We start from the raw sequence: 14,808 nt of genomic DNA on the forward strand, positions 1-14,808 counted from the left end.
TCAAGTAAGTGACCACTGCCAGACTAGTTAAGGCAGCGGGCCCCCCTCAATCTGAGAGACCCTCCTTGCTAAGGCCAGCTTGGTCCCCATGGTGCTGACAACACAGTGGTGTGTGTCTCTGGAAACAGGCAAGAGAAAGGCCTCTCTTTAGGCTACTCAAACCTCCCTAGAGGCTGACACTTCCTCCTAGGGAGGGGCTGAGAAAAAGAGTCAAGTGTACAGGAAACTCCCAAGTCCCATCATCATAAGCAGTGTTGACTAGTGCTTCTAGGGTATTCTGCATGCTGTATGGGCAGTAAAGCCAGAGGCCACTGTGAGAGAGCCCTGATACTACAACACAGCCATCTCCCACTCATCCCTGCCAAGAGCCTGGCATGCCACCTGGCCAGACGGTCCTGAAACCCAAGAACCGATGACCATCTTTCTGCCACAGGCAAAGGACTGGGTCAGTAAGCAGGAAAATGAAAAGCCCAAGGACCCTGGGAACAGGGCAGTGCCACCAGCCATACCTTAACTGCTTTGTTGAATCTGGTACAGAAGTCTCTGAATATCTGGAAGCACTCATCCAGTTTCATAGTTTCTTTGTCTTCACAGAAAAAGTCTATAAGGGTGTGAGCCTCGGCCTGCAGCTCCCGTTTCCAGAGTTCCAGCTCCGCCAGCTTTTCCACAGCAAACTACAAGAAAACAAACAGGGCCACACGTGGTAAACAAGGTCGGCTGAGGTGGATGAGCTTCCAGGGTTCGATTTCAGGTTTCTGGAAAGGGAAGGCTGAAAAGGCCACTTGGAGCCAAAAGGAAAATGAATCAACCCAGACCAAAGCTCAAGAGAACAAGGCGACCTCCTACCTGAGACCCAGAGGCCACAAGATGAACTAAAGAAGCCAGGGAGGGGTGGTACACACCTGTAATCCCAGCATTTGGGAGATGGAGACTGAGGGATGAGGAGCTCAAAGCCAGCTGGGTTATCCATCGAGACCCTGTCTCTAAGTAAGTCAACATGGAGCCTTAACCCCCATATAGGATGTCATTTACCAAGAGGTCACCTTTACGACCACTAGGAAAGATGCCAAGGAAAACAGCTTGTCGTCATTAAGAAATTTTGCTGTATTTGTTTTTCCTCCTCTTAAAACAGACTCTTCTTTGGGCCAAGGTCTCAGAAGTTAACTTGCCCTGACAAGCTGCCCATGACGTTTTACTGAGAGGGGATCCACACTTAATCCTAAATAGGCTCTATTAGGTCACTGTTCCTACTGCCCAGGATGGAGGACTGGGGTACTCCCTGGGCAGCTGTACCCCACGTGCAGTAGGGTTGGGGTGTATCAGAACTCCCTAGGAGACTCAGGTGGGTCCCGTCCCAGTCGCTACTTTCCTGACTGACTTTCCTTGCCTTCTCTGGGACATGTCAGTTTCTAAGGCTGCCGAGGATTTCAGTGCGACTTCATCAAAGTACCGGGCATGATAGAAGACTGTGTGTCCCCAGCACGTTCCCAAGTCATACAGAGTGGGGCTGATGATGTCCAAGGGTCACAGGCACAGTTCCCTGATACAGGTTAGTGACAGCCTCTGAGCCATAATGAGGTGGCAGTGTGTGGAGAGAAAGGGGACTGAATATTTGAGCTACTGCATGGGACGTCTTTCATTACTGCCATGTTTACTAGGCTTATGTGAGAAGGAAAATCTATCTGTGAACAAGTTCTTTTGGGGTGAGGGACTGGGCCTAAGGTGTAGGAAAGAAACAGGTTGCCCTCCTTGGAGGAGGAAGCATTCAGCCAGCTACACAGCGGAAGTGTGCCAGTCCAACTGCCTTCCCCTTAGCAAGCCTTTGCTTAACCAGTTACATTTTAGGGGTAGTGGGAAACACAAACTGTTTAGGAATGTGAAACTAGAGAGGGAAAGAAAGAGAGAGGGAGGGAGGGAGGGAGGGAGGGAGGGAGAGAGAGAGAGAGAGAGAGAGAGAGAGAGAGAGAGAGAGAGAGAGAGAGAAACCATCTGAGCTGATGGCCTGAGGCAGTGAAAGCCCTCCTAATGTAGCTTCACAGAGAAGAGCGTATTCACAGAGAGATAAGGCTTGGCCTGTCATTCTTCTGCAGGGCAAACAGCTAAGAACAGCTGTGGAAGAGCAGGCCTCCTAAACCCACACCTCCTATGATGTAGCTGCAGACCCCGTGGGGATGGATGGGTGGATGGATGGATGGATGCATGGATGGACACCAGGAAGAAACAGCCTAACAGAGCCCACGTTGCCCTCAGCACCTGGGACAACCAAACACTCTAAACATTGGCTTGAAAAACAGCCACAGTGGAGTTTGATGGTATAAATTCTACAGTATCCTGCACAGAACCAGAACAAAGTTGGCTGGCTAAGGAGTCAACAGTTTAGCAGCTGTGACAGTTTTTAGTGGCTCTGAGATGAGCCTGAACGTTCATCACTAACTTGCTGGCCTGCTGTAAGCTAAAGTCAAGAGCCATACATCTCACCCAAAGTGGGATCAGAAATGACAAAATAAAGATGGAAGAAAAGTGTTTCTGTCACCTGTCTGTTCAAAGACCTTGCATAAGGTCTAGAAGGACTTTCCTAGCAATGTATGAGGCCCTGGGTTCCTACCCAGCATACACTCACACACAAGCAAACCCAGTCACCCAACAAATGAGAAAACAAAGCCACAAGCCTTGAGCAGCTCTGTGGTCCTCATAGCAAGAGATGCATCACCTTTCCACTGGTGTCAAGGGAAAGTGGCTCCATCCCAGCACACTCTCAGGAGCCCCATCTCACTCTAGAAAATGCCTGCATGTGTGGCACCTTCTGTTTATACAGGTTATAAGGGCTGCTGAGGCTAGAGTGGAAACTTTAAGGTCCTGGTTCAGCATGAACAATATCCCAGTCTCAGCACTGTTAAAACAAACACTACCAGAAAGAAAGAAAGAAAGAAAGAAAGAAAGAAAGAAAGAAAGAAAGAAACAAAGAAAGAAAGAAGGTAGGGAGGGAGGGAGGGAGGGAAGAAAGGAGGGAGGGAGGGAAGGAAGGAAGAAAGGAGGGAGGGAGGGAGGGAGGGAGGGAGGGAAAGGAAGGAAGAAAGAAGGGAGGGAGGGAGGGAAAGGAAGGAAGGAAGGAAGGAAGAAAGAAAAGATTTAAAGCAAAGTTGCCACTGAAAAACAGCAAGGAGAAGGCAACCAGGTCTTTATATTGGAGCCTTCTATGTTAAGATCTGGTACAAGATTATGTCTGGAGGGCATAGCATGTACAAAGCCATTGGTTCAAGCCCTAGCATCTCCAGAACAAAGGATTTAGTGTAAGCTCTTGATAGTTAAAAGAAGAACAAGGCTGAAGGAAACAAACAGAATCTAAGCTCTGATGTGCCACAGTTCTTATTCCTGGATTTCTACTTGGCTACATGCACCTGACCCTGCTTGTTACTTCTGTGCTCTGAAATGGCAGCAGGTTCTGGATTGCAGATGCAACATGGGTGGTACACACAGCACCTGCCTAGCAGGCACGAGGCCTCAGTTTCAAAGCAGTGAAGTCTTTGATGGCCAAGCATCTGTCCTCGCCTCCTGCCATGGCAGCCCTGGCCTGGCTGAAGGGTCTCACAGAAGGCTCAATGCAACAGCATGAAGGCATCACTTTGTTTTTTAAATAAGGAAGGTACAAAAAAGCACGTCAGACTATGTGATTAGTGAGTCACCGTGAGCTGTCACAAACATATCCACTCTACTGGTTTTTGTTGATGTTATTCAGAGTGGCTCCTGCCACACCCTGTGGGCTGATGACATACTCATGTACTGATGGGCACCGAAGCTGTGTGCGCCCTGCTGCTCGAAGCAGAAATCAGGACAAGTACAATCTGTCTCACTCTGCTACAGAAACATGAGAAGGAGCGTCAGCCCAAGTCCTCCAGTGTCTGGATGTTCTGTGAAACTCTCTCTTGGTCAAAAAATATGAAGGCTACAGAATCAGACCTCTAGGTGCCAGGCAGTCTCGGGGAGAGAGACTTGGACTGTCGCCATTTCAGCACAGGAAAGAGTGATCAGAAGACCCAGGCACCATCATCAGAAGCCATTTCTCATCATCGCTCTGCATCCTCTGCCATAAAAGGGCAGTGGGACACAAGGATCTTGTACTCACTTGGGGTAAAAGCATGACTGGGTGCTTGCTGCCTCCACAAGTCAAACAGGCAGGCCTGCTGAGACTGCTGGATGCTAAGAGGGACTGACCTGGAGGAAGTCTTCCATCTGATGACACAGCTCCTGGTCCTGCTGGATGTTTTCCCGCAGAGATTTTGTTCTGACAAAGAGTGAGTGCAGCTCTGCCTCGGTGATGTCCAGAGATAATCTGTAGAAGGAAGGGGAGAGTGGACAGCTGGCACCAGGGCACCATGAGTCATGTGGCTAAACAAGACCCATCTTTGGCCAAGCCTGGAACAGGGAAGCCACTGGGGTCACATTTACCCACTCCTGTGTTTAATTCTGAGTGAGTCTCCAACTGTTATTAAAAGACATTGAGTGCTTCCTCAACACACAAGAATGAAGGAAAGCAGGCTGCCAGACAGTGCAGACCCCTGGGCTGGGGTTACTTTTCACACAGGAGGTCTCAGCACCTCTGTGCAACAAGCATCATAACTAAAATGCAGTGAGATTCGGAGCAGCTGCATCCCCGTGTTAGGATGCTCTCACTGACAAGGAACAGGGCAACGAAGGTCACAGGCAGCCAGACTCTACCTCTCCCTGCAAGTTACAGAGAACCGAAACACAGCCAATAACACTGCCAATGAGCAGCTGGTCTTGGTTCTAGCCAGTGAATCAAGATCAGCAGAATGCTCACAATGGTTTTGTTACCAGGAAAGGGAGCAGGCAGAACCCAAAATACAGGGGAATTTTGTTCATTTGGATACATTCATGTTGCTATTATGAATTTTAGGGTTTTTGTTATTGTTGTACAAAACGTTTTCCACCTTTACTGACCATTGGTGCCCATTGGAGAATTCACTAATCATCACTTGTGCATGTCATTCATCTTCCATTTCAAATAAACAAACCTTACTGGGAGAGGTTTCTCTAAGACTATGATGTTTAGCTAAAGCTAGCTAATACCAACAAGAAATGCTCATTCAAAAATATAACATTCATTTTCTCTATATATAATATTTCCATAGTATTAATACAGTAAAAATATTTGCATATTTGTTTCTTTTAGGGATTTAAAAAAGTTTGTATCTTATATCTGTTTTTCTTGCAGCATAATCTGGTGAACTGTAAACATGAATTATGAGGTATTTAATCTTAATAATGGTAATCCTCCTGTTTGAAAGGCATTATCTATGGCTGGATGTCAGTAACAGACACTGTCTAATGACAGGATTGAGTTGTGGTTTATTTCCTTATTTGTAGATGGTTCATGCTGTCATGACAACTATAGTCCCTTACATAATAATGACGTTATATAGCCACCAATGGTAGCATATAGCTGTAGTCTCAGATTCTCAAGAAGTTGAGGCAGGAGGATCATTTCAGCTCAAGGATTCCAGGCCAGCCTGGGTAACAAAGTAAGACCTCATTAAAAAGAAAAAGAGTATATCATATTAATTTGGCTGATCTGAGTGGTAAACTGAGCCAGCATATCAGAGACAACTCTGTGCATTTCTTCTCAACTCTACATTAAATAGTTCAGTGCTGGTGGCCAGAAACCAGTCGGACAAGCAGTATTTAAGGCATAGACATCAGCAAATGTGAAAAATCAAGTTATTTTTCTGGAAGAACTGATTGACTACAGTGTTTACTAGAGGCTACCTGGTCCTATTATAAGTTAAATAACACATTGGAGATAATATGCACACAGATCATTGTTGCATTAAAGCATTCATCTTCTATATTAGGTTTAGAAGCAAATTAGAGCAATGCAGTTAGGGCTTCATGCTTCGAAGACACTTTCTCTGTAAAACCGAGTGACTAATTTAGAATCAAGTCCTTTCACAGGCCTTGGTGTGGTTCCAAACTCTTTAACGACAATAGAAAATAAATGTACCACGCTCGAGTCCACGGGGAAACAGTGATGTATGGCCCTACAAGTTTGATCTAAACCAACTCCCAAACTAAGCACTTTCAGCCTCTTGGGCGTGGGAGGGATTTGAAGTTCTAATCCCTATTTTTCTTAGACCGAATGGTACTCTTTAGAATAGACTAAAATGGTTTCTTTCAGTTTAGAAATAACAATTAATTTTTCAAAGTCCCAAATTACACACACACACACACACACACACACACACACACACACACACAACCAAGCAGAAAACCCAAAAGTTCAATAAGAGAAAACAATAAGAGAAATTTCAGAGTTCAGGCTGGCATCTGAGAGTGTTCATTGCTCCACCATTCGCACGGCAAGGCCATCCAGGAAACCAGGTCTCACAGTGCACTCTGCCTCTGTGCTCACCTGGATGTCTCTTGCACATGCTGCAACCTCTCAGAAAAGTTTAGAAGGATGGCATCTTGCTTCTGGGCTTCCTGGAACAAAAGCAGACAGTCTTCTTACCAGATGAATAAATCTGAGAGGGGAGCCTCATTCTCCTCCTTAGAGCTTCAGGGAGCCTCGGAAACAACACTTAGTTTTCAGCTTGGAAATCACATTGAAAGCAATCCCCTGAGACATGAACTCTGATATTCTTCCTAAGATTTACCAGAACTGCCCCCACTATTCAGATACCTTTAACCTTCCCAAGACAACCGATCCTCACATGAAATTCAACTCATGTGCTTTCAAACTCAGTGGAATGAGGTAGCAGCTTAGCACCCATTGTTTCCAAGAGAACCCAATATACCCTGCCTAAATACCAGCCATCTCCATGAGCATGCACTTCGATGAAGGCGTGAGATGCTTTTGACTGTTAAACCAGTTTGTAAGCCAACTTTAACGAGAGGCATACAAGCCAAGGAGGTGTCTGGATTCTTCAGCTGTTTGGAGGCTGACTTCAGAAGGGCAAGTGAGAAGGAACCAATTAGGGGATTCCTTCCTACAGGAGCAGGGGCCAAGCCACAGAGAGCCAATGCTCAGGTCTGTCTAAAAGAGCCCCCACCAGATAGTGTATCAGACTAGATAAGGAAACAGTTTCTCACTTCAGTGCTTTGAGTATTGACTTTTTAATAAGGACTAGAGGCTGGGGGTAGGGAAACTCTTGAGAGACTGCTTGCCCATCATGGTAAGACCCTGGTTTCCATCCCCATATTTCAAAGGAAAGAAACTATGGATAGAGTCGCACTCCAAGTCCTGCAATAACAGACAGCACTCCCATGTATAGTTCCCGAGGGAGTAATCACAAATCAAATCCATATTACCCCAGAGGTTTTCACACCCAGCCTTCTACGCTCGTGGATTCCCTTTCCAGCCTGCACCAAACTGTCAGACAGCTACAGCCAGGATGTCTCTCTAGACCCAGCTCCTGCTCTTCTTCAACCCATCCTTTACATGTCTTACTTTCTGAAAACAGAAAGCCTGGTCACGCCATTAGACCAGGCAAACGTCTACCTGCTTCCTGTGGCTAAAGCATGAACCCTAAATTGTTACTTCTTACGTTTGAATCCTTCCCCACTTTCCAAATCCAGCCTCACTGCCTCCCTTGCTCAGTCCCCTCCAGTAGATCAAACTGTCAATCCACAAAGCTCCCAAAAGCAGAATCTTCTAGACATATTCTTTGTCCTTTTCCTAACTGGGAAAACCACACTGTCTCCCGCAGGTCTTCACACTCTCTCTGTTTCTACATCACTTACCTGAGCTACAAAATGCAGAAGATTCATTCCAGGTTTGTTGGCCTTTGTGTCCGCCAATTTGAGTAGAGAAGACAGTTTAAATCCTACGGCATTGCCAGCATACCCTCCCTAAAGAAGACAAGGCAAGAGAAAGAAATGTGTTGAGCCTGCAGTCAGACAGCAGATGGGCAGATTATACATCTTGTTTAGAATTATACTTACAGCATTCATGATATTCCCAGCCTGGAGCACCAAGTGTAATATTGAGTGTAGCTCCTCACATAACATCAGCTCTGTTGAAAGGAACACACCACTGCATGTTAGAAAGGCCTCACATGCACGAACCACAGCCACCACATCCAGGTTCAAGGATGTGTGTGTGAAGCAGGCTCACCCCAAACCAAACCCACTCTCTGCTGTAATCATGTCTATGATAATAATAGAAATACAAGATGGTCCATGTCCTGGTGCTTAGCTGGGGATCAAACATGTAGGGCATCCAAATGCAAGATGGTTCACTAACAATTCCCGAGTCCCAGAAAACACCGAAGCTCAAGGAGACACTGAGCCATGAAAGCCAACTTCCCACCCTCAGCAGACAATTCTTTGATTTTTCCCTCTTTTCTCACTATTCTTTGAGACTGTTTTTATGAAATATAAAAACTGATAGCCAGCATCATTTTGCTTAGCCAGTGAGTTAGGAAAATATTTAAAAAAAAAAAAAAAAAAAAAAGCAAGCTGGGATATCATGTAAATAACTTGCAAACCATCACCCCTCAGGCCCTACTACCCAAAACATCTTTCCATTTTATTCAAAGCACATTTCATTTGGATTGCCTAAAGATTATAAGAGGGAACTTATGGTAACATATTGGTAAAAGAATTCTTCATTTATACAAAATCTCTTATACATGTCTATAAAGAAACATGAAAGTATACATTTGCAAATACATTTTTCTATAAAGAAAAATGAAAGTATGCATTTGGAAAGCTAAAACAAACATTCGGTTATTAAAATGACAGTATTGGTAATAAAATGTCACCTATGATATTTGTAGGTCACCAGTCTCCACTAAGTCTGGTCTTACTTTCAAAACATGACATTTGGATCAGTGCCTGTATTTTGTTATCTGAGAAGGCCAGTTTGGGAAGGTTACGAAGATAAGAAACGTTTCCTCCGTGCCCACAAATTTATATTGCTCAATACCAAAACAAGCTCACCCATGGCTGTGTTAACAAGAAGCTCAGTCCTTTCACCGTTTCTGCAACAAATAGCCTCAGCACGGGAAGGACTACAAGAGGCCTCCATATTGGAAGAAGGAAAATGTCCTTTTCATTTTTGGTGCTGCTCTACCGTGAAGAGTGAAGAAAACGTGGTGGGCTGGAGGGAAAGCTGTCCTCTCAGCACAGGCAGGAGCCAGCGAGCAGGAACATCAAATAGGAATAAACAGTTCCAGAAAAGAAAACAGAGAGGTAACAGTGAGGGAGCCAGGCTGGCTCTGAAGGCTGGAGAGCTGAAGAGGGGAAGGCGGGTGGCCCTGCCTGTCCCAGGGCAGTGCATGCCAGGGAGCTGCAGTGCTGCTAACACTCTAGAGACACAGGAACAAAGGCCTCAGTCCTAGGAGGCAGAGCAGGACAGAGGAGGTTGGACAAGAAGAGTTTAGCTGTTACAAGAGGTGGAAGGATCAGCTGACCTATCTCAGACTTAACAGACCTTCAGGTGCCGTCCAGAGGGATGGAAGGTGGGAGAAACCACAGAATAGAGAACTCAGAAGCCCTGGCAGAAAAAGGCACAATGCTGAGTGCGTGTTTGTGTGCAGCCTGGAACAGAGGCCTGCCTGTTTCTGGAAGATCATCCCAGTCAACAGAGGCCAGAGAAAGGAAGATGTAGACAGACTAGGACACACAGGCGTAGTGCCTATATGTGCCACACACATGTACACACTACATACACTCACCAAAACCACACCCCTCATACTACATACCAAGCTCCACACACATACACAACACATACTACATACCACAAACACCACACATAAGCATAATGCAAGCACCTTTATAACATATCCACAAAACACACCATACCACATACCACAGACATCACAATCACGCACTCACCCTGCACACACTACATAGCATCTACACCACACACACACCACGGAAAGTTAACCATGCCGAGAAGCAAGACGGGCTGTGACTTGCAAGGTTTACTCTGAAGCCTGAGATGAAAGAAACTTTCTTCCATGGAAAGATAATATGCAAATTAATGTTCATTACTTGAACTGCTCATCTCTACTTACGCCGGTCTCCTTTTTAGGTGATCCAAAAGTGGGACTTTCCATTTCTGAATTTTTTTTTAAAGATAAACAGCCATCAGAATTGACAAAAACTAACTAACTGTGGAAAACACATATCCAATTACCTTTCATGGCAGCTCTCAGAATCGTTATGTCCTTGTACAGAGAAGAGCAAGATGGCAAGAATTCCTTTTTTAGCACCATGGCTTCGATTCGAAGTGAATAGCTAAAACACAATAGGAAAACAAAGCTGCAGCATTAAAGTCAGCAGCAACCCCGCTCCACAGGGAACAGCGACCAGGGACTGTGTCCTTACTTTGGCACCTGAATCAAGTAGTACAGAAAGGAATCTGCCAGAGAAAGCTTGGACACATCACCATTGAATGTCTTTAATCTCTTTACCTAAAAGACAAAAGAAAAGGGGAGGGGACAAAAAAAAAAGCCAAATCATTGATTAAAATTTAAGATTAAGATTACTTTATATTTCATCTTAGAATACTTCGAAGACAGTAATGTTTCACTAAGAAATACAAATTTAAAAAAATGTAGTTCTAAGAGAAAGAAGAGGAAATCCACAACAACTGTGTTATTTGTTTGCTTGCTTGTTTATCCATCTTTATATCTGGGGATGAGCAGACGAGCCAAGCATTCTATCCTGGAGTCCCAGGCCTAAATGCTGTGGCCCTGGGGCTCAGCTCATGGAGAAACCACTAGACAGTGGTTTTTTGTTTTTTTTTTGTTTTTTTTTTGTTTTTTTTTTTTTGCACCATGGCTTTGATCCAAAGTGAATAGCTTTAAAATAACAAGAAAATAAAACTGTAGCATTAAAGTCAGTTACAGCCCTGCTAGGTGCTAGATGCTAGGTGCTAGATGCTAGGTGCTAGATGCTAGGTGCTAGATGCTAGATGCTAGGTGCTAGATGCTTGGTGCTAGATGCTTGGTGCTAGATGCTGTGGCTCATGCTGAAGAAGAACCCAGTGGAGTGACAGAGGAGATTTTCTAAATTCTAAAGGCACACTAGTGACTTCCACACCAAGAGAATGAACACAGCCTAGTAAAAACAAGGAGGCAACCCTGCCTTCCCTGAGGAAAGGGCGGGTAATGCTCCCAGCTAAATCCACACATTTTCTGTCTTGTGGCTTTCTATAAAGTCAAAAGTGCCTTGGGCACCACTGGGGAGAAAAATCAGGTTTTTTTTTTTCTTTTCATGGTTGAACTAAATAAACTCACCCCTCCCCCCCACCTTACTAATTTCCTTCAGAATAAAGCAACAGACTGTGGATGTAAGTGACTATTGTTTTGGTGTGTTCTTTTTATGTAGGGTTTTGCTATTTAACCTAAGCTAACCTCCTAAGCTAACCTCAAACTTTTGATGTTCTCTCCTCAGCCTTCTGGATGCTAGGATTATAGATTTGTGTCATCTTTCCAAGCGCCTCCTCATCCCCCAACCCCAGTGTTGAGGGATAGAACCCAGGGCCTGGACATGGGAGCCCATGCTCTTCCAGTGGGCTACAGCCCAGCTTGGTCTACGCTACTGGAGTGAGTACAGGTTGGATCTCCAGCAGGTAGTTAGAAGGGAAAAAAGCTTCAACTTAACAATAGCTGTTAAGATGTCTGCCTATGATGTAGCTAAGCTATAAAATGGGCCTAGATGCCAATCAGCAGGCAATAAGAAAAGAACCTACAGAGTTATACTTAGTGGGGCACCACTCATCTATAGACAAGTGTCTTTCATAACAGAATGAATGGAACCAGACAGCGTTACGGTAAATGGAGTGAGCCTGCTGCTGAATGACACGCGCCGGATCCTGTGTGTCCTACACAGAGGCTAAGAAATGTCTTGACTGTAGGACGGATATTAGTAAGCTCGTCCAGGGAAGGGAGGACATGGACGAAGGGAGCTGGGTTTGATCAGCGCCTTCTGTCATGCACGTGATACAGAATTCCATCAATATGTACCAATGCTCTTAATCTAAAGTAAGATACTTAAGGTCTCGGTAAACTAAGTGGCAATGTCACCAGTGGTTTTTCTTTTTACTAGCTCCTTATTTTAGTTATTTTTACATATCCACTATGAACAGGTTATTTAAAAAAAAAAAAAAAAAACCTAGATGAAGGTTTTTAGACACACACATACCCACCTCCTGTAGTAGAGAGTTCTGGCGTGGGCGTACAGCAAAGAACTCACAAGCTGAGATCCAAAGCCCTCAAACTGATCAGACAGAAAAGTCCTGCCTTCTCCACATAGAAAACAAGACCAAGCTAAGAGTAAAGTCACTTCTAAGGACACTCTTAAGAGTCTTTATGGTGAGCAGCACCTTAGTCCCGTTAGTGACAGGCGCTACCCAGGCTTGCAGCTAACTGTTGAGAGGAAGTACTGATCAATTTACATTTTTTCTTCATCTTAACTCTGGATACTCATCCCAGGGGCTTTGTAATGCTACACACCAGATCTATCATGGAGCCACCCACCCAGACAAATTACTCTTCACAAAGCTCTGGGCAAGTGTGTTCTCTTCCGCTCTCTGGATTATTATTGGCAACATGATTTCAAGCTCTTTGGAGCAATGGGAACTGTAGCCAGACCTGGCAGCACCAGGAACCCAGTGTTGGATCTCTCAAGGTGGCTTTTCTCACCTGTTTCATTTGGCAGGGCTGGGATGAAGCCAGGCAGGGCCTCATGTTTGCTATGCAAACGTTCTGCTCCTGAACTACACCCAGAGTGCCTTTTGGTTTTGTCTGTTGTTGCTATTTGCTTATTTTTCGGTTAGAGCAGAAAACAGCCATGTATAAAACTGCATTTGCCCCAGTTGCAGAAAGCTGCAAAGTGAATTTACCATTTTTAAACCTTGCTACATATGGACACGGAACACTTCCGGTTTAGCTCAAACCCAGCCAGCGCCTGGCTTGTGAGCGGAGACAGCCCTAGGCTGGATTCTGATTCCTCCTGGAGCAGAGTTGAATGAACAGTTCACTATATATGGGCAGGGGCAGAGTGAGGCTGAACCTTTTAGAAGACCCCCTCTCTCGCTGTGTGCAAAGCTTAGGAAAACGGCATTCTAAGTAAACTTTAAGTACTTCTACTAAACATATACTAAACTGTGACAGAGCAAGAATTAATCTCCTTCACTTATGCAGAAGGCCCAGACTGTTTGTAGATCTTAAGGGAAAGGAGATAGTAGGCAGAAATTTAAATGCTGTATATATAGTTCTTCACGTTAGTTCTGAACAAGCCTTGTATTCATTAAGAGGGATTACGGTGCCTTCCCAGTGGTGGAGAGGCAAGAGGAGAGGTGAGCAAACTGTAATTATTATGCATTCTTGTCATTACCCCCCCCCCAAAAAAAAAAACAAAAAAAACAAAAAAAAAACACCTTAAACACTGTTAGGCATAATTTTGCTTGGTTGAGCCAAGGGCCTCTAACTTGTGATCCCTGTTGTGCCCTGTTGTGTGTTGTAAAAGCCAGAACATGCTCTTAAGATTCGCAAGGCTGAATGGCAGCCTCCTCCTCCTGCCCCATTCTACTGGCACAGCCTCAGAGAGGCAGGACTTCCTACAGAACATGCTACCTACAGAAGAGGCAGAGGCCAAGCAACTAAAAAGCTAGGGCGGAGAGTGTGCTCGGTGATCAAGGGCTGCTCCAGCATTCAGGAAGCCCGGTTTCTTCCTCAGTGAGGGGTAGGGGGAGTGGCCACCAAAGACCAGAGCAGGCAGCTCAACCAGCACCTTCCAGCTGTGTACACTGAGACTGTCAATGGAGCAGTGGCCCACAGCTAAAGCAGGCCTGGCCAGGTGGACGGCGACCCCAGCCTCTCCTTGCCCTCATCCCTGACACAGGAGTCACTGGTAGACAAAAAACACACCTAAAACTTATATGGGGCGGCGGGGGGAAGGGGGGCATTTCTTCCTCTGCATGGGTTAACTACATACTGGAAGAAAGATGAACAAACAGGCCACATAAAGGATAAGTGGTGAAGGGCAGAGAAATTCCTGATGACAAATTAACCTTGATTTTGGCTAGCCTGTCAGCGGAGGAGCCAGGCAGGAGCTAAAACGGCTGTTTCCGCTCATATTTGTCAGCGTGCTGATAAGGTTACAGGCGGGCTCGAATGACACTTGCTCACACCAGTGGCTGAGATAGCAGAGGTGATGGCAGGCTGCCAGACCACGTGGTGTGAGGCACACAGTTTTGACAACCTTTGGCCTTCCTTCCTCCAAGGAAAGGTAGCAGAGGGCAACAGAAAGAACTGCTCAGGGTCAAAGAAACTAGGGTTCAAGTCCATCCCTCTTGTACACCTGGCAATCCTGAGGCACCGTCTAACCTGTGAGAGCAGATGCTGTTTGCAAATAAGGTGAATCTCCTAATGTTCCTGCGAAGGGCAGATGAAGAAAAGGGTACAGAATAATCACCTCTGTGACTGATGGACTTTCTCTGTGTTAGTCACTGGATAAGTGCTGTAAATACGGCACTATAGAATTTCATTTTGTCCCATCTAGTGCCTAGCATAGGAGGGCTTCCGGAGAAGTTTAGTCCTTTCCTGTGTTAAAACTAAGAACTGTGTTACATTCCAGTCCACTTAAGCATTTGTTCCTGTGTCTCTGCAGGTTCCTAAACCCCTCTCACTTGGCCCAGGCACCTCCATGTCCTTAGCGTATCTGTTCACCTCCATCATGGATCACTGGGGCTCTTAGAGTCTAGAGAGTACCACAGGCCACAAGCCTTCTTAAGGCAGCTTCTGTTTCCCTTGCAGCCCCTTGGACAGCACCGACACC

The 14,808-nt window shown here is 45.4% G+C and overlaps 1 protein-coding gene across 2 annotated transcripts in view; it reads right to left on the bottom strand.

Moving 5' to 3' along the window:
• The window catches only part of Fhdc1 (FH2 domain containing 1), a 40,117-nt gene that overhangs the window by 6,201 nt on the left and 19,108 nt on the right, over nt 1-14,808 (bottom strand). For both annotated transcript variants that reach the window (XM_076932590.1, XM_034500965.2), the window contains exons 6-12: nt 10,351-10,436; nt 10,160-10,260; nt 7,960-8,030; nt 7,759-7,866; nt 6,428-6,498; nt 4,213-4,330; nt 510-674 (exon numbers count right to left, since the gene is read on the bottom strand). In XM_076932590.1, the coding sequence (XP_076788705.1) occupies nt 510-674; nt 4,213-4,330; nt 6,428-6,498; nt 7,759-7,866; nt 7,960-8,030; nt 10,160-10,260; nt 10,351-10,436 (720 nt within the window). The remainder of the gene's footprint in view (nt 1-509; nt 675-4,212; nt 4,331-6,427; nt 6,499-7,758; nt 7,867-7,959; nt 8,031-10,159; nt 10,261-10,350; nt 10,437-14,808) is intronic.

The sequence above is a fragment of the Arvicanthis niloticus genome, chromosome 4, assembly GCF_011762505.2.
Source record: "Arvicanthis niloticus isolate mArvNil1 chromosome 4, mArvNil1.pat.X, whole genome shotgun sequence".
In the NCBI taxonomy this organism is placed as follows: Eukaryota; Metazoa; Chordata; class Mammalia; order Rodentia; family Muridae; genus Arvicanthis; species Arvicanthis niloticus.